This window comes from Equus caballus, chromosome 14 (assembly GCF_041296265.1).
Source record: "Equus caballus isolate H_3958 breed thoroughbred chromosome 14, TB-T2T, whole genome shotgun sequence".
NCBI lineage: Eukaryota > Metazoa > Chordata > Mammalia > Perissodactyla > Equidae > Equus > Equus caballus.
Window position 1 is genome coordinate 92,579,574 of NC_091697.1, and position 27,057 is coordinate 92,606,630.

Consider the following 27,057-nt stretch of genomic DNA (forward strand, 5'->3'; position numbering starts at 1 on the left):
ATGCTATGAAGATCTGAAGCTCCGAGTTTTTGTTTGTGTGAAAATAATCTTAAATTAAATGCATATGCAATTACAGTTATGGTGTCACATTAGGGATAAGAGAAAGGCAGTTAATGTTACTATACACTTATTATGTGCTAGAAATGTTAAAGTATTTTTTGGTTGATTTCCATAGATACCTTATAAAGTAAGTAGTATTATCCTCATTTCATAGAATTTAAATAACTTGCCTAAGATCACAAAGCTAGAAATTACTATGATAGTATTTGTAGCCCAAAGTACATTCAATTCGCTATTTCAACACTATTTCTCAAGCCAAAGGGAAGGTTATTTAAAATATCTGCAGAGGAAAACAATGACATGGAAATGGCCTATTCTGAAGGATGAAGACAGAATTTCCTGGATCCATCTATCTAAAAGATTTCTTTTTCAAGTTCAGCTTTTAAAAAAAAAATTTTCAGTAGGATTTTCGTTGGCATTTGTTATTCACATTCTGAGAAGGCAGATCTGTTTCCTAGAGCAGCAACCTTTTGGGACGCGCATCTTTAGTTGCTCTTCTGTGTTGATTGTCTGTCTGTCTTATTGGTTTCTTTCAGTTTTGTGAAATAGGTATGAGGTTATTTTATAGGCAGAATATCATTTTTGAATCTCAATCTTTAATTGATGGATTATAAATTCTAAGATCTTATTCAGTTCTTATTTTATATATAAAATATTTATATAATATATACATAATGTATATATTACATACTATATAATACATATATGATATACAACACATAAAGTACACCTCATCAGCTGACTGTAAGAAGCTTCATGCACAGACTTCCTTGTCAGTGTTCCCAGTAGCACCAGCACAGTGCACACGTTTTAACAGGTATCCACTAGATAGCTAATGAATTGCAGCAGCTCTAAATATCTTCATTTATTAACACGCATCCCGCTTATGTTAAAAATTTGTTAGATATTTGTTAAAATAGATTTATTGAGACTTTCGCCTCTGGCTTCGATGGAGTGTATATCACATTAACCCTTACTGAGTACAGTTCTATAAGCTGAAGAAAATCCCTTCAGACACACACACACACAATAACCATCAGCAAGAAAAACAGTGACAAACAGCAGATGAAAGGCATCAAAACAACTAGTACTTGAGGGGCCAAGATCCCATAGCGAAGCAAAACCCATTGAGTGGGAAGCCCTATATTCGCTGCTTTTTTTTTTTCCTTTAGGGAATTTTCCAGTTCCAAGTGAGATGCTGAGAGGCTGAACCGGAAGCTGCAGCCTGGGACTTGCAGCAGTCTGACGAGGCTGGGAAGCCAAAAAATAGGGTTCAAATCTACCAAGGCAACCAGGACTCGAGGGGCAAGATTCCAAGGAAAAAGGGGACCATGAAGGCTTTGCCCCTTCTGAAGCTGCCTGTGCGTGGGCTGAAAGGCTAAGAGACTAAGCAGAAAGCAGCTGCTCAGGGATGAAAAAGCTAAGCAGAGAATTCAGTACTCTCCTAGAGCTGGGGAATGAAACATGGAGCCCAGAGACTGCCAGGGAGCGGAGTTCAGACGACACAGTAGGCTTTCAGTTGAGTTACCTGGGTTCCCTGAACAAACTTTTAGTTTGCCCCAAGAGAGGGGGCAAACCATAAACAGATTAACCATCACAAAGCCAGAAACCCAGTTTCTACTGGAGCAAGGTGATCTGCCCATATTCCATTTGCCTTCCAAAAGAAAATTAAATCCACTCTGGAGGAAGAAATTTGAACTTATTATTATCAGGGGTTGCACCCTGACTCTCAGCTATGGGAATCTACCTGTGGAAGCTTTTGTTCGGCCTACACAATGTTTGCTTTTTTCATTTGAATGCTTTTAGGAGGAGTCTATATTCCCCAGTTTTTCTACAGTCCCCACCAATCCCTATAGTCTCACAATAAACCTATTTCACTCACTTAAGTTACTTGCTTGAACCTGAAGGCATCTGCTACACATTTAAAAGCAGATGAGTGACTCCAACAGATCTATGTCGTAAACCAAGCCCTGTGATGGGAGACACAGGGGAGCTACAGCGTGTGCGTGAAGGGAACACCTAAGAGTGGCTGAGATCATTTATGGGAGAACCAGTGGCTTAAGAGAGGATTTAAAGACAAAGCTTACAAATCTCTTCTCTTTGGCTTCTCACTTGTCTTTATACAGCTCCAGAGACAAATGTTTCTTTTTGTCGATTTATTCATTTATAATACTTTGCATTTGTAAAACATTACACAGTTTACAAATTATATTTTTATACATGTCTTTTCACATGATACTTAGGACAAAACTTAGGGCAAGAATCAGCACCTCCATCTGGAAAGTAGATAACTAACGAGCAGAGCAGTCAGTCGCTCGGTGGAACAGATGTTGCACGACACTTAATTGCACGCTCATTCTACTGCCCCTGGCAGCTGGACATTAAAGACTTACCATAAAATATGCCCATAAAAGTATTTACAAAAAATGCGTTCTCCCAACCCCAGTATTTGAGTAATACAAGAGATAAGAATAAAATTTTAGACCTTGGAAAAAATTGTAAATTAACACTAAGGCAAAGAATCTGAATGACCTGGTGAAAACTGGCCCCGAATGTTACCTGTTTGCTTTGTTTTCCCCAAACTGTTTCAACAAGAGGAGGTATGCCTGCTGTTTACTCTAATTCTTGTGGGCTTGCTATTTCAACAATCAGAGTGTGTGAGATCTTTGCACAAGTAAAGTAAAGGCCTGCAAAGCCCAGGAAGGCATGCTACATAGTTAAAATGCAGAAAATATGCTTATAGACGGCACAGAAAACAAATCTGCCATGGATAAACCACGGGGTAAGAAACTAAGACACGATTAGGGCAGAAGAAATGCAGGCACCTGTTTTGCAAGGATGGAGCCAGGTATCAAAAGGTAGTCTATTCAAGCCCTCCATTATTAAAACCGTATTTGTGGAAGATACTCACTGGCAGATTAGACCTTGACACTTTTGTTTAGAGAACGCAATAGAAACAAAAGTAAAACTCCCGCAGTGTGTCTGAAGAGCCCTGCCTAGACAACCAAGAGGCTAATGAGGAGATAATGTTAGATGCTGTCATTCATCGTCAAATGGAGTATGGTATTTGTTGCATGAAAACACTGAGATATTTCACTAGTCCAGATGCTTCTGAATATTGGTCAGAATGGCAGGACCTAATCAAGAAAATTTAAATACACCTCCTTGTCTTAGCTTCTGTATATTTATTTGTAAAGGTATAGAAATGTTCTGGGATCTTTTGAAGAGTACACGAGGCATTCATTAGTCTCTGAATCTTATTCTACAAAACAAGTGTAGTGATTTTTTTTTTTTTCACTGAAGTTGACATGGCTCTGGGACAAATCAATGATGGAGTCCCAAACTCCCCTGGCTTCTGCGTGCTTATTCCAGGGTTTTCTGGGAAGATGGCTTTTTCACTCTTCATGAATAGTTCATGTGCTAGTCTCCAATGGAAACTATGTGACATTTCTTATTACTCTTGGCTGTTGAAAAGCAATAGCAAAGGGAGTGTCTTGAAACAATTAGTCCTCTGTAACTGATTATTTAACAATGTGTATTTCCCAAGAGCTATTTATCCTCAAAAGGAAGCAGCCAAGACTAAATATGTACTGTATCTAAGCAGACACCTGCACCGAACCCCTCTGCATGCTAAATGGGAATTCACACAGAAGAAAATTAAAGGAGCGTTATTAATTTTCTTCTCTATTCCATTTGCAATAAACTCTGTACCTTTTCGTGAGCAAAGAAACCTGTTTCATTTCTTATGATACCTCAAGGACTATTTTCATTTGGGAAAAATCTCTTCACAAAAGATGGTTTTAGTTTTAAAGCTGAAATTCAACATATAACAACAAGAGATACATTGTTGGAAAGCAAGGGAGGGAGAGAGAGGGAAGGGAGGAGGGAGAGATTTTAACCAGCTGATCTGAAATTTGAATACAAGCTATATATTTTTAGCTACAAACTCCACGTTGTCACTCCCTTCTCTGAAATAGGGAAAGATTCGAAAACTGCCAGTGAACATCTCGAGACCAGATGCTTGTGTAAACGAATGTGTAGATGTCAGTTACTGAGAGACGGTCAAACAGGACTCTGAAGAATGTGGCCTCATAACTCATTTACTGAGAAGTGTCATAACCCAACGCTATGTGAAGTTCTGCTCCCTTGCCAGCTTATGCATTCCAAGAAGAATACATTTCAGCTTTTGGAAAGGTTCTTCTATGTATACGAATCTTCTCCAAAAACTTATTTTCTAGATCTCCAAAAAACTCATGCCTGCTACTGCTGGCCACCCTCATTATCTTACACGGGATTCCCTGCACGTAAGAAGATTGGCAGTCAGTGAAATTTTGACATAGTCAATGTGAAAGAGCCCTAAAAGAAAACCTGAAATAAATGCTGTATGCGAATCTGTATCTGACTGGTTCAGGTTAAAAATAGAAAAATATTTTAGAACATAATTAAGCTAGGAGTGACACGCAAAATGTTTAACGAGCGTGGCATAAGCACGGACCAGGCAGAATGGCTGCAGACTAGCACTGGTGTACGGTCCTGCAGGCGCCTTGTCTGGCCAAGCACTAGCCTTTTAGCTGCTGGAGATCTGGAGATGCTTCCAGCCTAAATGGCTAGAAACCTGGGACACATGGAAGGGGTTTAGATAGTAATTATTTCAATATTTTAACAACTGATAGGGTTCTACCAGTACCACCAGCTGAGGTATCAGGCTTGGTGATTACTTCCATTAATTATTCCATTCCTTAACCCAAATTTGGATACACCTTGAACTAAACAGTTTAAGAAAGTTATGATCATGAGTATTAGCCTAAGTCAACTTAGAAATGACAAATCATTTGTTAAAAAATAGAGGTTACTGGATTCGTGGATCAGGGAACTAAGAAAAATATTAAACTTAGTTCCTTATGAATTTCTTGTGGACTATATAGAGACATTTGGTTATATGCTGGATCCCAAGGATATTTATAATAAACTGATGTCACAGTGATGAAGTTTCCTAGTGGTTTGACAATAACTGTCCCTGGTCTTGCCCAAACTTCTATCAATGAACAAGAAAATCTGGAAAATATGCATAGTGGATATCTGTTATTTTGGTCTTCCTAGCACTGGTCTTACTAATCTTCTATTAGTAAGAGAAGATTTCGTCTGGTGGGAATTCCATTTCATGTGGTTTTTGTGAGATCAACCCAACTCTTTCCACCACTGGAGTCTGCTCATGACCCAGGCCTGGACAGAGTACCCGTCATCATGTGATTAGTTTCTGGATGGTCTGTGATCTGAGGTGAGGGTAATTTAAGTCCTCCTCAGGATTTTCCTATTGAGGAATAAGCTTTTTCCCTGTTGGGGCTATAAAGCTGGTAGGAGGTGAGTCTTGCACTGGTGGTGGCCACCATGCTTAGTGCACTCAGAAAACCCACTAGGCAAAAAGATAGAGCCTTGAAGCCTTGGGGATTTAAGATTGCCAACCAAGTACATATGAAACTATGTTTCTCTTTTTTGAAGTTTCAGGGTCTCTCTTCTGACATGAAATAAAGCTCAATGAAAATCAAGATTTGTTCACCTCACATCAAGTGCATCATAGGGAACTGGCAAACAGGTATCAGGAACGTGCTGACATGATAGCGAGCAGCTCCTTGAATTACAAAAAAAATTCCCAGGAAATAAACTTAAAGGCCATTTTCCCCCTTCATTTTCTATGTTCTACTCACTCTTGATACTCGACAGTTTAATCTTTTAAAAATAAAGAAGATGTAAATAATATGGATAGACCAATGAGAATTTGAATAAAAGTTCAGTTCTTGGGAAAAAATGTCTTTACTTTGAACATAAAAAATGTTCAAAGAAGATTATTAAGCAATAAAAGTAATAGTAGACACATTTAAAATGATTTCTTAAATCTTACTTTTACATTTGTATCCATCATGCTTGATAACTAATTCATATACATTTTCTTAAATGCTCAAATGTATGAGAAATTTGGTAGCTCAACCTTGAATCTTCAGAAAGTGATCAGGAAATTCCTGATAATATTCAGGTGATCAACATTTCCTTTTTTTAAATGGTTTAAATAATAAATATAAAAAAATCAGACTATTATAGAAACACACCTTTCATCCATCAATCTCAGAGCAGCTATGACATAATAAGAATCTGGAGAAAAAGTGATGCAGTAATCTCCTCTGAGCAAAGTACACTAGCCAAGCCTAAGATACATAATATACTTTTGTGGCCAGAGGTGTTGACAAAAACAAGTAAAAGAATACAAAGGCCAGTGAAGAAAATAACTATTAAGTCTTCATGGAACATACTTGGAAGATCTTTACCCATATTCCATGGAAATGCCAAAACTGCAGACATGAGGCAGCTTATAAATTAAACGAACCCCAATAAATCCTAGTGAAATCATATTTTCCAAGTGTTTCTTAATAGGTATTCCTTTTAGGACTGATTGACTGAGGACTGGTACCAGGAATGTGTCAGGGTGCCAGATACCAGGCAACAGTGATACAAACAGTCATTGCTTCAATAGTGTCACATAGACGGAATTAAGCTCATTAAAGAATTTGAAATATTTTAGTTTTTACTTATTCTTAGCTTGTATTAAGTTCTCAAATAAAGAGACCATAACAATTTCTTTTATATCCTCCCATGAAATATAGTTTAGTGCTCAAAAGTCCTCTTTTATTAACAAACCTCCAGAAGAGCTCAATAAACTTCTTCCTGTGTAGGTGCTTTGACAGGTGACACTGCCCAACATGTTAATCTTAAGGTTTAAATTTATTTAATTACTGCTGACTGGCTCAATTACAGATTTCAGATGTCTAACCTCAATGGAATACCACAGATTTCTCTCTAGCCGTCATTTCTTGACCATCTTCCAACTCACCATACTTTAAGATATTTACTTTCGGCCGAGAAACTGCTCCATACCTTTTACTATTTTAACCTCAAGCTTTCAACCCATCCCTCTCAACACATGTCCTTGCTTCCTGACTTTCAGAGAAAAGAGAGGGCATTGGAGGCAAATTCCATACATTCAGCTCCAGAATAGTTTTTCATGTCCACCCATCTTTCCTTCTTTCCCTCCCCTCAGAGAAAGAAACGTCTCTACTCCTCCCTGAGATGAGCCTTCTGTCTCTTCTGTTCTTCCTGCCCTGTCCATGGTCTTGCGATGGCAATGAGCCTTTCCTCCAGTTGTCAATTTCTCCTTCTTTATTGATTCTTTTCAGAAGTAAAGGAAAGGAAACCAGAAAATCTCCTTTGAACCAACCAACCTTCCTTCCTAACCTATTACTTTCTTTCTCTTTGCATTTCCATTAAATGTCTTGAATATTAAAAATAACCATTCTTCATGTGTGAAGTACCGCATAATTGCCTTACATTTGTTATTCCACTTAATTAAATCACACCATAATCCTAAATAGTATTTATTCCCACTTCACAAATGAAGAAAGGAGAATTGAGTAAGTATGCCTGACCCAGCTAAAGCCAACCAGATAGTAGGCTGGTGGAGTCGGGAGCATTCTCTACTATACCAGTGGTTCTCAGACTGTGGTCCCTAGATCACGTCCCCTGGGAACTTGTTAGAAATACACATCCTCAGATCTCACCTAGATCTGCTGGATCAGAAACTCTGAGTATGGGGCCTAGCAATCTGTATTTCCACAAGCTCGTCATGTGATTCTGGTGCACACTACAGTTGGAGAACCACTGCACGAGACTGCATTGCTCCTCAGTTCTCATCCTATTGAACTTCTCTGCTAGACTTGACAGTCTTAGTTGCTGTTTTCTTTTGAAGCTTTCTTTTCTACCAGCAACTCCAAACTGCCCTATCCTGGTTATCTTTCATTAACAATCTCTTTTACTAGCCCTCTCTCTATACCTAGTTACTAAAACATTGGTAGCTTTACCAACATCTCCCAAATCTCACCAACTCACCAACTTCACTGCATATTCCCGAGATCCCTGTTCTTGATGTGATCTCCCTGTTGACTAAAGGAGTCGGTGCCCAATCATTCACCCAAGCCAAGCTTTTCTCAGTGACATTGCTCTCTCACACTCTACAGTCCTACATTTAATTTGCTAACCAAATTTAATTAATATTTATCTCTACAACAATTCTCAAACCTATCATCTACTCTCTCTTTCCAGCCAGAACATTATAGGCTGGAATATGACAATAGCCTACCTGCCTGGAGCTGCTCTTCTTTTCAATACCCCCCTAAATATTTCCAGTTATCCTTCTAAAAAGTAGGTATGAACATGTCATTCCTATTTAAAATTTAAAAACTTTAAAAACCAACAAAATTTAAAAAACAAATCAGAACAAAACAAACAAAAAACCCACCTTTGATGGCTTCCCATTGCTTAAAGGCTGAAGTTTCACAGCCCATCCGGGGCAGGGTGACCTAGCATTGAAGTCAACCCACCCTTCTGTCTCCTCTCCCACCACTACGTTTCTAACCGCAAAACCTTTCTTCCTCTCCCCCAACCCTCTGTTTAAAATTTCCTTTCAGCAGCCCAAGCTAACAATGTTTTTCTCTGCCTGAAATACCTATCTCTAACTACATACTAATCACTTTCTTAATCAACACTAAAGGTGTCACAAACTTAGAGGCAGGTAAAATGAATGAATGAAGTCTATCAGGTGTAATGAGGTCACATGCCCCATGGAAAGGGGGCAGCATCCACTCACGACTTGGAAATTGCTGCCATGCGAGTACTGCCATTGAAGAAAAGTCAGAAATTCAGGTTTATATGTGAAATTTCTCAACTTTAAAAGTTTGCAGCAAATATTTACAAATCTAAAACACTGTCTGTGTACCTTGTGTATCCACCAAATAAAACATATCGATAGGCTGTCAGTGTGGACCTTGGTGTTAGTTCCACTAGGGTCTAGGGATTCAAAGGTGACCAAGACAAGGCCCTTGATCTGAGTGGCTCACTTTCGGGGCTCAGCTCAAATGCTAGCTTGGGCAGGAACAAACAGGCCCTTCACTCAGCTCTCATAACATCTTGTTTACATGGCACCTTCCATAGTCTACTCATATAACTAATCGTTTACTTCCTTGAATCTACAGGAGCAGGGCTGTCATCTCCATGCTGGTACTGGCAGCACTAGCATGCTGTGCTAGTAGGAAGTGCTCACTTATAACCACATCTTTAAAGAGATGTCTATATATCAATTCGTATCAATTGGATTCCAAGCTTTTAAGTTACTTCGTATTTTTCCCTTCCTAAACTGATACTATGCTTTGATTAGGCATCCTGCTGTAGGATATGATCTCACCAAAGAATGTGTCTCCTAAAAAGCAAACCTAAATAGGCTTTGAGTCACATTTCAGTTGTATGCTATAATCCTAATATGTTTTTCTACTCACGTTCCTTGCAAGATGGTGGTCAAAATAAGGACTGTTTAGAGAGTGCTGGTAAATTCAAGAAATTATTTCAGTTTAGGACAGAACTTTTCACTTTGGAAAATAAGGAAAATGAGTTCATTTGTTCCATTTGCTAATTTCAGGGTGCAACCTTTTTTCCAGTTAACAAAAGCACTAAAAAAGTCAGCTTTAATTTTTGCTACAGTTATATAATTTTTAGTTATGCTATCCAAGCACGCTCACAAAACTAATTTAAGCCGGACTTTGCCAGACTTAGAGGATGTCAATAATTTTTGAGTGAACCAAACACTCTCATTTCACTAAGCACCAGACTTAAGAGGGGTCTGGCTTGAACATCGCTCTCTATTTTACTCCTCAGTTGGTCTAATTTCTAGCCACAGCCACAGTCCAAATATGTCTATAGGTCCTCCATGGCTGCCATCTGCAAAGTTTATAAACATCAATCCTGCTGAAAAATAAATCTTTTTGTACTTACTTACAGGTTGTCAAAATGAAGAAGGGTAAATATTTATGTCTTGCCTATCTGTATAATTGGCAAGTTAGAAGCCAAGCCACATTTCAGGTGTTAAAGATTTAGCCCCTGTCATTTTATTCTACAAGCCTGTGTGATGTTACTGTGTGCACCAGTTCACTGATGTGTGGACACCTGATTCCTTTACACTGAAACTCCACGCCATGTGTTCATTAGGATACATGTGTGCCATCAGTAACAAAAACCATGAGGCTTACCTGCAGACTGTTGAAAATGACAAAGAGGACCAACATCCAGAAATGTCTGTAAGCCATGTGCAGGCCTCCCCAAAGCCATGTCATGGAAATTAGGGCAAAGAGATATAAAACCAGAGGAATTTCTAGAAATCACGAAAAAGAAAAAAAAAAAAAGAAGAATGTTTGAGCTTCAGAATACTGCATAGTCACATCTATACACAAAATTATTTTTGGCTCCTTTCTTGTGATACTCTCCATGCCTAAGTACCCATTTTGAAAGAACAACCTTGGAAATCCCATTCTTATGCCAGGGAAGAGAAGGCACATTGCTGAGTCCACATTCTTTCTGTTTGGCTGGGAGGCAGGGGGATGGGAAGGATGAGAACTGTTCCTCTCCTACACTCCCACCTGCTGGACCATTCAGGAAGTGCCATGAACAACTGTGGACATACAATCACATTTCCATCCCAGGGGAGACTGAGTGTAAATCTCCTTAAAAGAGCGCTCCACCAGAAAATGGTAGGCAGTGGTGTGCTCCTGAAATTAGTGTAGTGCAACACAACATTTTAAAACAGAAATGATATGAAAACCTGTTTGTATGTGATGAAAAAATATGTACTCATCTCTTTTTCTGACTGAGAAGACACCAAACTTTCAGCTAAGGTTGAGAGCAGGGATGAAATGACCGATTCACAGCTGTCGACACTAAGCTTATTCCACCCATCATTTTCTTGTGCAATTTGCTTCAATAGTTTTCGAAGAGATTTCTTCAGGATCAAGGAACTTCATTACCCTTCCCACTTGTCTTTGATATTTTGGTATCAGAATGAAAATCTTTAAGAGGAGATTTTAATATTTATATGACAAACTCTGTAAAATCTGCAAAGTACATCAGATCTTAGCAGCTGCAAATAAACACATTTCCAAGCTGTTGAAAGACACCAGGGTGGACCACACCACTGATAACTCTCATGACAGACCTCAAAGTCCATATACACCCACCATCAAGTAATGCCTAAAATTCAAATACACTGTGGAAATTTGAACAATTAAATACAACTTTGGCAATTTTTAAACTTTATTTTATTTTGAAATAATCTCAAACTTACGGAAGAATTGCAAGTACAGTATGACAAGCCAAGTTTTTTCTCCTGAACCATTTGAAAGGTGCCCACCTGAGCTCCCATCACCCTCTGAATACATTCATGTGTATCTTCTACAAAGACATTCCCCTACATAAATACTATAGAACCATCAAATCAGGAAACTAACACTGATATGTTACTACCATCCTGAGATCCCATTCAAGATTTGTCAGTGACTCCAATAATTTCCTGTGTAGTACAAGGATCCAGCTGACAAGTGTCTGTAGTCTCTTTCAATCTCAAACTGTTCTTCTGTGTTTCCTTGGCTTTCATCACTCTGACTTTCTGGATTACTAGCCAGTTTTTCTTGCAGAGTGCCCTTAAATTTGAGTTTGTCTGATGTCTCATGATTCAGATTATAAACTCTGGCAGAAAGCACAGAAGTGAGGCTGGGTTCTTTTTATAGCATTCCATTGGATAGCAGAAGAATTCAATTTGTCCCATTACTCAGGATGCTCATTTGGGTCACTTGATTAAGGTAGTGGCTGCACAGATTTTCCACTGTAAAGTTAGTCTGTTTCCCTTTGTAATTAATAGGTATCTGTGTGGCATTACTTTGAAACTAGGTAAATATCTTTTCCCTTCTCAAATGTTTGATTTATTTATTTTTATAATATGGACTCATAGTTTCTCAATTTATTCAATGGGTTATTACCCAATACTGTCATTTATTTTGATGCTCAAACTGTCCTAAGTTTGATTAGAAGGAGCCCCTTCAAGATAGTTTCTTTGCCTTTTGTTATGTCTTCATCATTCTGTGAGCACTTCCTTGCTCTTTGGCCCAACAAGATGTTTCAAGCTCATCCTGTATTCTCCCTGTCCCAGTTCCGGTTTCTTTTAGGGGAGAATGGCATTAGAAATCAAGATCTGGGGCTAGGTATGCTCTCTGCTATTAGGGTGTTGCTGCTCCTAAGCTCTCTCAGTAAACAGAGCTGGAGAGTATATATAGGTACGTATATGCATACACACACACAAACACACATTTACAAATTTATTTCTATATCTATCTCTACACAATGAAAATCATTAGTTCACACCAATATTTCCACTTTCAATCCAACATGACAGGGTTAATTCCAATTTTCTACATGTCCATTTTTGTAACTCCCTTCTCTGTTGTTAAGAAATCTGTTTCTCATTATTCTTAACATATTTACCTATTTGATCAACTGCCCTATTTGATTGTAACCAATCTCCCATTGCTGTTGTTCCTTCCCTTGCAGAGATGGCCTCCCAAACTCACTCAGGTTCTGACACCTCATGCTAGGCTGCACCGCACCCCTCACATGGATGCCTCCTCACAATGACTGGGTTTCAACCCTTCATGCTTGAACAGCTTCCTGTGGCTGCTGCACCTTGCTCTACACCAACTAATGGCTTTACGATGGAATTGTTTGGGAAGGGAAGGGAAAGGAAAAAACAAAAAGAGAAAGGAAAGAAATGGAGGGGAGTGAGGAAGAGGAAGAGGGAACCTGAGCAATTTTTTATTTTTGAGAAGAAAAAAGTCTTTAGAAGGAGACCATGCTGATGTCTGGTCAGATACACCCTTCATCGGCAAGCATATGTCTAAATTATTATTTATAACTACACAGAGAAAATAAGAATAATATAAGACAGTCTATCCAGATGAATAATTCCTTTGTTATTAATGCCTTGCAGCAGGACAGGAGAGGAGCTATTAAGATTTATTTCATTTTTCTAAAATTTCATTTTTGTTTAACGAAATCATACAATTTGATAAAGGGCCAGAAGGCTCATTTTTACTTCTGACAGGATACCCTAATATTTAGGGAACTGCCTAAGCTGTGCTCATGAAATTTTTCAAACATTAGGTCTCAAGCCTGGCAATTACATTTTTTGCTCCCACTGTGTAAGTACAAAAGTCTATTTATGGCTCTGTGCAGAGTACAAAAGGACATGCATATTTTGCATGAACAACCAGGAACTAAATCTTCAAAATTTGGCCTGCATGTTCCTTCTGAGTGCCTCAAGCCAAACAAGTGCTGTGTGCTGACAGAGCTCAGCGGGGAAGCCAAGAGAGCATGCCGAGCCGACGAGAAACACCCATGGCCCGGGTTCTTCTGGAACTCTGCAGCAAAGTGTGGCAGCTTGGCACTCCAGATCAGAAACTCGGCAAGGAAGAAAGCCAGTTAGAAATAACTCAGTGTACTGAACAATAGACCCGAAGCTGGTTTTCCAGCAGTGCAGCAACGACATGATTTCAGATGGAAGAAACATAACCAGAGGCACATCTGGATTCTGTGGGCCTGAAATTTATAAACCTTGGAGAGGCTTCTTTAAAAAGTAAAAATCGCAAAAGCATAATTACGTATAAGATCTTAGAAGAGGCCTTTGCAAGTGAGAGGCCCTGAAACTTAAGCTGCATGGCTAATCCACTGAACTTAAGGAGGCCCCTCTCACCCTCTCTGGGGCCTTGAGTCACAACGACCAAAGGGAGAGGGTGTTGGGAGTGGGTGATGGTGATGAAAGTGGGGGGAGGGGCATGTTGTTGGTTAACAGTTACTATGAATTCCATTTGGCAAACTGAAAATTAATGCTCCATTTAATGAAAATCATTTTAGTTTCATATTTTGCAAGCTAACATTTCACATTTGGTGAACTATTAATAACTTTTCTGTTGTCTCTATAAGCCAATGCTTACTGAAGCAGGCATTTATAATTGGTAACATCAGACATTTTTGTTTAGGGGTGAATTAGTTAAGAGAAAACAGAATCATTTCAATGTTCTCACTGAAAGGAAGCCCTAAAAACATAGTAATGGGCCCAAGGAAGAAGAGTACCTATATAAAAGACTGTGCTATCCAGAATATATAGGAACTCCTACACTGCCACAACAAAAAAACAAACAACCCAATTAAAAAATGGACAAAGGACTTGAATAGACATTTCTCCCAAGAAGGTATATAAATGGCCAATGAGCACAAGAAAAGATGCTCCCCATCCCTAGTCACTAGGGAAATGCAAATCAAAACTACAATGAGATACCATTTCATACCCACTAGGATAGCTATCATCAAAAAACTAGAAAATTACAAATGTTGGCAAGGATATGGAGAAATTGGAACCTTGTGCATTGCTGGTGGGAATGTAAACTGGTACAGCTGCTATGGAAAACAGTTTGGTGGTATCTCGAAAAGTTAAATATAGAACTACCATATAATCCAGAAATTCCACTTCTAAGTATATACTCAAAATAATTCAAAGCAGAGACTCACAGACTTGTATATCAATGTTCATGGTAGCATCATTCACAGTACCCAAAAGGGGGAAACAACCCAATGTCCCTCAACAGATGAATGGATAAACAAAACATGGTATACACAGGTGATGGAACACTACTCAGCCCCAAAAAGGAATGAAATTCTGACATATGCTACAACATGGATGAACTTTGAAAAGGTATGTTAAGTAAAATAAGCCAGGCACAAAAGGACAACTATTGTATGGTTCCACTTACATGAGGTGCCTAGAAATAGGCATATTTGTAGACAGAGAGTAGAATGAAGGTCAGCAAGGGCAGGAAGGAGGGGGAAGAGGGAGTCAGTATTTAATGGGTACAGAGCTTATGTTTGGGATGATGATGAAAAAGTTCTGGAAATGGATAGTGATGATGGTTGCACAACATTGTGAATGGACTTATTGCCACTGAACCGGACACTTAAAAATGGTTAAAATGGTAAACTTCATGTTATGTATATTTTACTACAATTAAATAAACCATGCTAAAAAAGGCAAGTTTGTGTCTAGATGAACTTCCACTATAGGGAGAAAAAAGAAATCGAATCCTTAAAGTACTTAATTTAAACATTCAAATTAACAAGGATTCATTAATGTGAAAACAAAGTAGTTTGAAAGGTTTTAGTGAAAGAAATTACTTGTGGAAAGCAAAAAGAAAAACCCAGCAAGTGGATGTGTCATTTAGTACTACTATCATTAAGAAAGTTGACGTATGGCAGTTCATAGAGTCCATTGAGAATACATAAAATCCCATTATTTTTTGGTAGAAAATATGATTTCAATGAATTGAATTGCCATTTTAAAAAAAAGTATGGTGCTGTATTATCTCTTTTCTTTGTAACTGCAGCCTGGGCTTTATAGCTATGCACCAGTGACAACAATAATGGCTTTGTTATGGAAATCACACCCCATTTACATGAGGCTGAAATTTATTCTGTGTTTACAATCTTCTAAAGTGCTTGTTTTAATTTTACCTCACTGATCTTCTGATTCTAACAATTTGGATGTGCTACCAAAACAAACTCATCAAAGTAAAACAAGGAACACAACTGTGACATAGTGCAGATTTAAGATATTTATGGGTCTATTTCCAACAATAGGCAGGCATTATTCTTAAATTAAAAAAAAAAAAGTAATTGAAAAAAGTGTCAAAAGGCCTTATTTCTAAAATATGGGCCTTTCTTCTGAAATTAACAGATACTTGTGATACCAGCTCAACACAAGGTTGACATAAGGGAAGCCATATTGCAGAAAAGAAACCACATCGTAATTTGGAATGACCGCTAACCCTCTAATTTTGAATGAACTAACCCAGCTGGATAGGCACCCTCCAGGAGATCTATCTGCTCTGTAGATTTTATAACTCCTGCTTGTGTATGTACCTCCTAGCTATGCTAAGACAATGACTTTGTTCTTTTGAATTCCTTAGGAATGTGATGAGCCCCCATAGAAAGCCTCTGCTGATGGCCATCATCAATGACAACTGAAGGATCTGAAAGATCTGGTGTGGACGCCAGAGGGACAACATTCCTAATCCCCTCCCCTATAACCCACTGGCCTATGTAACTGCTTCAAGATTCTGTGCCCCCACTTAAGTTGGTTCTTTAGGACACTAGTCCCCTTATCTTCTGATTTGTTCGCTTATCGCTTAATAAATGCCCTTTCTCTGCCACCATCTTGTCTCTTGATGACTGGCTTTTATCTTGCAGTGAGCAGATGGTGCCCTTTGCACAGTAACACTTGGAGGCAAAGAAGTTTCATTGATCTGACCCATTTCTTGGTGAGATAATAATAATTATGTTCTTGAACTTTCTTAACAAGGGTTAACACTAATCCCACAATGCAGTCACCCATTGATGGTCTCAGTAAATAAACCTAACATCATGGAAGAATACAACAGGGCATACATTTCACAGAACTGCCAAATTAGCATTAGAGTGTTGTGGGTGGAACATATAAAAACTTATGGATTGGATTTGCAAATTGTTCAAAGAAACACTCCATACCTCATGTGGGTAGCTTATATTCCTAACTTTTGATCACTAGTCCTATACTTGGTTCAATTTTAGAATTTCTTTTTTGTTTCACTCCTTCAACGCATCCCAAAAGCTCTTAAAAACCCATTTGGATAACAAGGAACCCACTCTTAAGTCCTATGCCTCTGTCTCTAGATACAGTCGCAAATGTTTGTGACAGCAGGCTAGACTTTGTATATCTCCACTCTCCATTATGTGCCAGGTTTTTTACTTTATCTGGCTATCCTCACTAAATTCATAATCTGTAGAGTCACCTTCTTTCAATGAGCACTTTAGGGCGAACAATTTCCAAATACGCATCTCCATCTCTCTAGAGTTCCAGAATTCCAGGCCTGGAGATCCCCGAAGCATCTCAAACTCAGCTCATTCAAAGCTGAATTTAGTATCCTTCCTCTCAAACTTTCTCTTCCTTTTGAAGAGGGGAAACCACACACATAAAGCAGTCAGCACAGAGCCCAGCACAAAGAATGTGCTCAATAAGCCTTACCTGCTCATCATCTTCATCCTCATTCTCATCCTCATCCTTATCACCATCATAACGTTAGTTAAGTTAGGGAAATGTGCGTGGCTATAGATAGCCCCTGAGTGCCTATTTGAAGTGCCAAAATATCACATAATAAAGAAACATGTTTAACTTTTTTGTACCTGAATTTCCCAAACTTATTTGGCTATAGAACCCTTCTGTTTACCTGACATAGTCTAAAGATCACACTCGGAGGTGGGGTGCTTTCAGTGTGCAGACTATAAGTTCCATCACATCCAACTGTCACTGAAAACGTCCTGACCAACCTATTTAAAAAGGACCTCTCAGTGTCTTCTACTCCCCTCCCTTTGATATTTTCTCTTCTCTTCTCTTCTATTCTTTCTATCCTATCTTATCCTACTCTGTCCCATTCCATAACCCACCCATCCCAATCCCATCCCATCCCATCTCATCCCATCCCGTGCCACATAAAAATGCTGGCAATGAGACTCACCAATGTGTTGTGACCCACAATTTCTAAACCTCTGTTCTAGAAGGTAATTTAAGTAGCTCGGAGGATACCTTTACGGTAGGCATGGTAAACATAACCATAGGAAGGCCTACACCTACCACCTTCTGACACGGGTTTACCCTGACCCTTACTGATAAATGAAGGAGGCAAGGCTAATTTGGAAGGATCTGCACAGGTGAGATATGGGATCTGTAGGCAGAGAAGAGAATCAGTATTGGCCTAGAGTATATTTTCCAGGGGTAAAGAAGAAGAATGTGAGAAAATTCTCAGAGGGATCTCAAGGTCTGCTGAGTACCTAAATAGCAGTACTTTGTCAGTGGCTGACTTAGGGCTCTCTTGGATGCTAAAGGACAATCTAGTGTCAGGCTTACTTTGAGTGTGATTTATTGAGATTGAAAAAAAAATAGTACAAACCTAGAATTATGGTCTCGCCTTGCAAAAGCTATATATAATTTTCAATTTGCAGGCTATAATTTTGAATCTAAGGAGAATAATCAAGTTAGATGAGACATACCCACATGGACCTTGCACGAACTGTTATTAGAGTAATTCCATTTGAACCAGGTACTTCAAAGTTGCCAGATAATATCCTACTGAGGGGGAGGCAAATAGGTCTATGATTCTTAAGGAAAAGGTTAAAAGATCTGTTTTCTTCTTGTGAGGAACATGTCTTGGAACTATGGAAAGGAGAATTATCATTTGGGTTCACAGCCAACAGTCATTTTTAACACATTTCAGAAATGTTTCACAAAATGATACTATGGCAAAAGTTTTTAGAAGATCAGAGTTCTAAAACAAACATGAAGTCAGCCAACTAACAACTGCAGACTGGCTTAACCTAGTTTTCTAACTACATTACTAGTTACTCAGCTGTAACACTCATCTCCAGGCAAGCTCAGGCACCTAACATCAGTTTCCAACACACTTAGCTTTTACAACACAATGAAAGTGTACAATGCATCTTTCAACCTGCCTACATCTATATTTTGAATCTTACTAGATGGTCTCATAACTTTTGGAAATTAGGTTACAATGTGTTTGGCCATGAATAGCTTGTTATGTTTTATAGGTAGTTTGATACGACATCACATAGCAGTCGTTAAGATTTAAAAGGCTTAAACTCAACACTGAAGTCTTGAGTCAATTCTGAGACAATGTCTCAGAAAAATTAACACTAAATACAACTCCATGCGTTCAAGAAATTGTCTTTACAGTGTGTTAAATGTCAGTTCCCAGAACTGTTTTCTCGTAGATCCTCAATCTGTACACACGTCGGCTGACCTCAACACTTATCTCCTTTCCTTAATTTGGTTCTCTAGCCATCACATTATAAAACTGCAACATAAATTTAAAATTTTGTTTTATTTTTATTTCCCCTGCCACGTCATTATTCTGAAAAGTCTACTTGAGTTAAAAGTCTACTTTGGTTCCTCTCTGTCAATGTGATTAATTGCAACTTTTCTCCCAACAGTTATCAGATTATCAGGGTATTGTTTGGTCTCTAAAATAATGTTATATATCTCTCAAAAGCTTTGGGGATATTAGTTACTCTCTGTTGTTAAATAACTCTACCTGTAAACACAGAAAACTAATACCAAACCCACATACAGAGCTGTTTTCAGGAATACACAACAATTACAGACCATAAAGTGGTACAATATCCTGTTATATAAAGGCTTATCATCATTCATTTAAACAATGGCACAGCACCTGAAGCTGTGGCAGGGATTTTTATGCATATGGGAGTGAACTAATATCTTATTGCTCATTCTTACTAAAACCTTGGGCCAAGCCCTTAGAGAGAAAAGAAAGGGGACCCATTGTGTTAAGAAAGAAAGGCAATCCCCAGATTGAATGCCATGTGTATAACCCAAGGAGAAGGAGGCTGTCCAAAAAAATAATATCTACATTGACAGTATTTGTATACTAGTGATTAAAATAATTTGATCAAAGTGATTTGCACCCAATGATACACCATTAAAATTTTCTTTGTATATTTGTTTGTCAGTGTCATGTGTAGACCTTAATATTTGTGAGACTTTAATTCCAGCTTTTTTCTCTTTTTCTCCTGTTTTATTTGGCATTCAAATTGTTAAATGGTTAGACATTCACAGGTGTCTGTTATTGGTAGCAAATGGAAGGTAGATGCTACAGCTTCTTTTTGTCCTAGGATCAAAACTACACGTTTCCACTTGTTTTTTTTTTTTTAACGAGTGAGAGCATTGGACTTTTATTTAACTCTAGGTACTGCAGGTTTGGCATTAGTAGGTAAGGCTAACGAATGTGCAGCCATACAGTTTTTTGGTCACTGTGCTTCCCAAGACCCAAATGGAACTATTTTTACTATTCAAATCCATCTTTAATAGGCTAGACAGATCCTGCTACATCTTTTGTTTATTTCTATTTTTTTTTTAAACCAGGTAGAGTTTATTCTGTTACAGAGTTTGTGAAACATATTTGTAAAAAACTATTTTTTTTTCATGGTGGTAAAGTGGTTTTAATATAACCATAGATTAACTGTTTATTTGAAAATACTCTGGCATTAGGAAAGAAAAATGATGGAGAGAAGGAAACTGTCACACTTCTCTGAAATTATATAATTAAATGAGGGTAAAGATAAAAAATTGTTTATTTCAATTACTTGTTAATTTAAAACCATACTGATTTACAGTGTCTTTATAAAAGTGTACTATAGGGGCTTTAAATTGCTCTTCAAAACCTTTAATCTTTCCTACAACCCATTTTCTACTTCTTTCTGGAAGTTGATACAGCCTAATTATAAAGCACATTACTTGCTTTCCTGAAAGTTATTTATACTAAATTTTATAATTTGCTTCTGTCAAATTCAATTAAAAGAAAAAGATCTGTTTTGAACACAGGCCCTAAGCCAATTACATTTTTTTAAAAAGCATGCATTGAGGCTGATTGGGATTTATTTATAAAAAAGGTAGAATAGTAGAGTGGTCATGAGCATGGACTCTGGAGCCAGATTACTTGAGGGCCATGTACTAGCTGTGTGACCTTGGTAAGTTACTTACCTGCTCGGAGACACAATTTCCTCATCTGTAAAATGAGAATAATATTACCACCTCCCAAATAAGGTTTTGTGGACTCAGTGAGAACATAATAGTTGAAATGCAGATCACTTGGAACAGTTTTACATAAACTTTGGCTATGGCTTGTTATGCAAGAAATATATTTCCGTAGCAAACCTCAAAACTGTATTAGATAACATGTGATAGATAAAAGGATGAATTACACATGGATCTTCTTTCAAATATTATATATACACACACACACCCTATAATAAAAGGTAGAAGATAAGTATTAGAAGACAGAGACTGGGGCTGGCCCCGTGGCCGAGTGGTTAAGTTCGCGCGCTCCGCTGCAGGTGGCCCAGTGCTTCGTCGGTTCGAATCCTGGGCGCGGACATGGCACTGCTCGTCAGACCACGCTGAGGCAGCGTCCCACATGCCACAACTAGAGGAACCCACAACGAAGAATACACAACTATGTACCGGGGGGCTTTGGGGAGAAAAAGGAAAAAATAAAATCTTAAAAAAAAAAAAAAAAAAAAAAAAAAGAAGACAGAGACCAAGTTATATAAAAATCCAGGGAAAGCAACAGTTACTTCCTGTCAATGGTGTCAGGGAGGCCTTTGTGAGGAAGAAGGAATTTCAGCTGGACTTTGAAGATGAGCTATATTTAAATATGTAAATATTGAGGTTAAGGTAGTGGGAATGGCATAAAGAGAGGCAAAAAGGCAAGTGCATAATTTAGTGTAAATTATTCCTTTTAATTGGAGTTAAAGGTCCACGAAGGTGAGTGGTGAGAAGAAAGTTTGTAGCACTAGGTCATGAAGGGATTTCGAGGCCAGGTTAAGCAACAGAGAATTATTTTACAGGAAATGGAAAGCCATTTAAAATTTCTGAGAAGAGGTGTGGCCTAATCAAAACAGAGCTTAATCTCATAGGAAAGTAAACAGATTGGTGGAGAGAATGCTGGAGGCTGGGAGCCTAGTTAGGTAACTATTGGAGTGGTCAAAGTGAGAGGAAGTGGAGGCCTGAGGCAAGGGAATGGCAGAGGAGTGGCTCCCGCAGTGGAAAGAAGGGGCTGGACACAAAAATATTATAGAGACAGAATCTGCAGTGGTACCCGCGAGTCAGAAAACAATGAGAAACTTTAAAATTATCCAGATATGGGAACTTCATCAATGGAGATTCCAATTCAGTAAGTCTGTAGAGGGAGTCATCAAAGCATGATTTTTCAAAGTGTGATTCTGATGATCAGTTTTGACAACTGCTGGCCTGAAAGTCTATGACTATGAAGTAAAAGAAATTACACTGGCTTCAAGGTTAGGAAAAGAAGTGACAAGAGATTTTCACATATTGAGGTATATGGGGTAATTATTCAGGTTCAAAACTGATTCGGTTTGAACTAAAAAGCCTGACTTACGGCCTATCAAACATATATTGTACATCTGCTTAACCACTGAAGGAAAGAACACACTCTCTTAAAACAAGAACGCATACTTCCCCTCCCATGCCCTATTGGCCAGGCCAGATCAGTTCTTTTCCCGACATCAGGGTCCTTGTTGACCTGCTAATTTGCAACTAAGTACCTCTTTGAAACTTTGATGAAAATGTACCCTGATGTGTTTAATGTATGTTCTTAGTTCTAAAGATATAAGACTGTACTGAAAAGCATGCTTCTCTGGAACCCTTTGTAAGGCCTTTCTGGGTTCTAATCCTCACTCTGGTTCAAGTAAAACTCACTTTACTTCTCTTATCTATAGAAGGGTTATTGGTTATTTTGCATTGACATAATAAAAGGATTAAGAAGAAGAAGAGAAGGAAGGGGAGAAAGAATAACACAGAGATCAGAGCAACTGAGGCAGGCAGAGGAGCAAAGTTGATGACAATTGTTATACTTCCTAAGGACAAGATACTATTCTCAGGAAGAGACAGCGAAGAAGTTGGGAAGAAAAGTAGGGCTCAAGTTGACGGATTTGAAAATTACCACTATGATACGAAAAAGGCAAAGGCAATCCCTGACAAACACACATACTCCAGAATTATGAATAACAAGAATGAGGCATGGCCTGGGATTTGGCAGGAAAATAAAAAGAAGAGAGTATCATGAAAACCAAGGGAGACAGACTATTCAAGCAAGTCCTGATTTATCTATCAGTACTGATTTGGGAAGAGTTTAAGGATAATGACATGAGAAGAGAGGTCAGCAGATTTGGTGTCCAGGGTTACAGGCGATGAAAGACAGAATAAGCAAGGTACGCTCAAGGCTTGGCAGGGGACAGAAGGTGAGGAGCATAGACAGGTAGCTCCTGGGGACTACTCTTCAAGAAGTCTGTTGGTGAAGGAGAGAGCCAGGGAAGTAACTTGATGGGGCAGCAGCATTATGAACAAGCTCTTTCAGGCAGCGAAAAATGATGCATGTTTTTAGATGGAGAGGAAAGACCCAGAAGAGAGAGAGATTTAAGACGTAAGGCAACCGTGGAAAATTTAATGAAACAGGTTCCAAGAGAAGGGAAAATAGATGAAGGGCACAATGGGGAGGGTTGGCTTTTGTAAGAATGAGTTATTTATGTCCTTAGCTAAAATGCGAGGAACAGCAGCGAATAAGTGACAAGAGATTTTCACATATTGAGGTATTTGGGGTAACTACTGGGGTTCAAAAGTGATTCGTCCTGAACTAAAAAAGCCTGACTTATGGCCTATCAAACATACATTGTACACCGCTTTAACCACTGAAGGAAAGAATACACTCTCCTAAGAATGCATACTTCCCCTCCTACTCCTTATTGGTAACGCCAGTATTAGTCCCTTTTCTGACATCAGAGTCCTGTTGATCTGCTAATTTGCAAGTGAATACTTCTTTGAAACCTTGATGAATATGTATCCTGGGCGTGTTTAATGTATGTTCTTTGTTCTAAACAGGTATAAGACTGTACTGAAAACCATGCTTCTCCTGAACACTTTTTTTCCTTTCTGGAAAGGCCTTCCCAGATCATAATCCTCAGTTTGGCTCAAGTAAAACTCACCTTATCTCTCCTACCTACAGTGGTTACTGGTTATTTTGGTTGACAGAAGGGAGACAACAAACATAAATGATCAGATAAAAATAAGGAAAGTTGAGTGAGATAACATCATGTTGTTTTCATATCTTGTATAGAGGGTGAGAACAGAAGGTATTAAGCACAAAACTTAAGGGCAGTGGAATCTATTTCAAAGATGACTTAAGAACCAATTAAAGATAATCCAAAGGATATCTGAGAAGCAGAGATGGCCCAGTTAAGGTTACTTAGAATAAATTACAGTAGTATCTATTACAGAGTAGCACTAATTGGCTGGAAAAAGAAAAGTGTGTGGCATAGACTGGACTGTGTGATTGGCCAAACTGCCCATGGAGGGAGCCAAGTTGGTGAGGAAATCAAGAGAGCTAGTGAAAATATCGTTGGAATGTCCAATCACAGAGTGGAGGGATGGGAGGTCACAGTGAGGATAAAGAACCAGTAGGAGTGAGGAACGGGGAGAGAGGGCAGAGAGATGTTGTGTTCAGAGAGAGATGTGGAAAGGGAAATTGTGACCCAGGAAGGGAAGATATCATGAAAAATGGTAATCACAGTAACATGGGTAGGAAAAGGGTGGCGGAAGCAAAAAGCACAGATGTAAAAATAGGAAAAATTATTAAGCAGGGACATAGTGACCTTGAAGTGCAGGAAGGAACACAAATATTTTTGACATCCTATTAGTTGGAAGGAATGGCCTCTTGCAACTGGTGGTAAGGAAAGTGATCTTTTATGAGGCAGACCATTTCAGTTAGGATAAGGCAACTGAAAGAGCCCTTTTGTGAAAGGATCAGACCAAATTTGCTACTCCCTTCTGGTCCAATGAAATTCAAACTTCACCTTTGATCTGGCGTTCTTCTGAAAAGAAACAACTTATTATAAAAATGCCCATTTTCCTCTATTCAACTTTCTGAGTTTTTTTTTTGGAAGATTAGCCTTGAGCTAACTTCTGCTGCCAATCCTCCTCTTTTTGCTGAGGAAGATTGGCCCTGAGCTAACATCCGTGCCCACTTTCCTCTATTTTATATGTGGGACACCTGCCACAGCATGGCTTGATAAACAGAGCATAGGCCTGCACCTGGGATCAGCGAATCCTGGGCCGTGAGGCAAAGCACACGAGCTTAACCGCTACACCACTGTGCCAGCCTCCAATTTTCTGTTTTTTAATATGTAAACTACTAAGTATGGTGTTATGGTCACAGGCATTGTGTCAATTACATATTTTTAAAGAAATTTATGATGAAATTGCTAATTCTCCAGATTACTTGCTCCCACTTCCTACTTCTCTAGTCCTAGCAAAAAAAAAAACCCTATTTTTCTTTATTTCTGGATCTTCTCTCTAATATTGTACCAGTTGATTAAAGTGTTGACTAAAACAAACTATTATTTTGTGACGATATATTTCTAAAGAACTGTGTAGGCACCGAATCATATTTCTAAATAATGAGAATGGCAATAAATAATACATGGAAAAGTTGCAAATCAAGAATGGAATTTACACCTAAGAACTTGGGTTTTGGCTGATTAGAGAGTTTGGTGTATTACAGGATCACCATGTTGACACCAATTGAGGTGGTTCATATACCAGGGCAAGGGGGAAAATAAAGCTTTCAATGCCATAAATATTCCAAGATAAAACAGCCTTGAAAAGCTGATTTTTCTGCTCTCTAATAGAGTTTTATATACATTCTTTGGCAATGGTCTGAATACAGTCACATGCTGCATAATGGTATTTTCAATCAACGATGGACCACATATACTATGGTGGTCCCATGAGATGAGTACCATATAGGCTAGGTGTGTTGTAGGCTATACCATCTAGGTTTGCGTAAGTACACTCTGTGATGTTCACAATGATGAAATCGCCTAACGATGCATTTCTCAGAACAAATCCCTGTTGTTAAGTGATGCATGACCGTACAAATTTTAGAGAGACATACTAAAAAAAATCAGAAATTGTATTTTCATCAGCCAAGAGTTGAACAGAAGACTTTAGTCATCCATTAAAAAAAATGAATGTACTCTTAGATCAAAGCTGTAAACATGAATAACTGTTTTATGTACCCTTCAAAGGAGTAGAAAGTAATGCCTCATTGGTAATTTTTCCAGGATAAATAAAGAAGGACTGGGGGGGGGGGGGGAAGTCATTTAAAAGAGTGGAATAGGCCAGGAAAATTAAAATTTAAACTTTCTATTAATTTGGAGAAAAACTGCCAGGAAATATATGGGAAACTCACTTAACCTATATACAAAAATTGTAACCATTGAGAGAGGTTCATTGATTCTCTGGGTCAAACTGACACATGGCAATCGTACACATATATCAAAAAAGATGCCAACCACACTGAAGGCCAAAGTCTGAGCAATGCACCTGAGCAACAATGCTGCTGTGATGTTCTCAGACACTGGCTTTAAACGTATACCATGCTGACCATTATTTTCCACCAACATCCTACTGAAGCCTACTCATGATGGATATCAAGATGGAAATTACTTTCCACTCCTTTCCCTCTCCTTCCTGACCACCATAAATGATGAACTCAGCAAGGGAGAGTGAATTCAGTTGGTTAAGTCTAGACTTAGCAGAAATCATGTCACTTTTAGTCAATAGCAGTAGTTCAAAATGGCTGGAGCATACAGAGAGTTTCGTGGAGAAGTAGTGGAATTTTACTTTTATCCTACAGTCTAAGGATCGCTACTGCATGATTTTAATGATGGGACAACTTCACCTTTTGGATGGTTCAGTATGGAATGGGGACAGACAAGAATCAAGGAGTATCAATCTCAAGACAGTTGCAATGGTCTAGGTATGAGATGATGGGAGATATAACCCAGGTGCTATGGACTGAAGTGTGTCCCTGCAAAATTCATACATTGAAGCCCCAACACACGATGCAATGATATTTGAAGAGGGGGACTTAGAGAGGTTATTAAGCTACGAGAGTGGAACCCTCATGATGGCATTAGTGCCCTTATAAGAAGAGACATGAGAGAACTAACTCTCCTTCCTTCTCCCTGTCTCTAGCATGTGAGGACACAGCAAGAAGATGGCCATCTACAAGCCAGGAAGAGGGCTCTTACTAGGAACCACATTGGTCAACACCCAGACTGTGGGACTTCTCAGTCTCCAGAACTGTGAGGAATAAACTTCAGCTGTTTAAGCCACCCAGTCTATGGTGTTTCGTTATGGCAGCTCTAGCTGATTAATATACTGGGCATAATCATGAAGAAAGAGGAAGCCATATTTGAGAGACATTTAGGAAGTGTACAGGACAAAGGAGTCACATATCTGACTGTATTCTGCACCAATTACATAATGAAAGAGTTGTTATGCTAATAAAAATACCAACACATATTGACTGCTTAATATGTTCC

The 27,057-nt window shown here is 38.6% G+C and overlaps 1 protein-coding gene across 1 annotated transcript in view; it reads right to left on the minus strand.

Moving 5' to 3' along the window:
* The window catches only part of ADGRV1 (adhesion G protein-coupled receptor V1), a 510,967-nt gene that overhangs the window by 51,749 nt on the left and 432,161 nt on the right, over positions 1 to 27,057 (minus strand). The window contains exon 88 of the mRNA XM_070233305.1: positions 10,185 to 10,306. Coding sequence (XP_070089406.1) covers positions 10,185 to 10,306 — 122 coding nt within the window. The remainder of the gene's footprint in view (positions 1 to 10,184; positions 10,307 to 27,057) is intronic.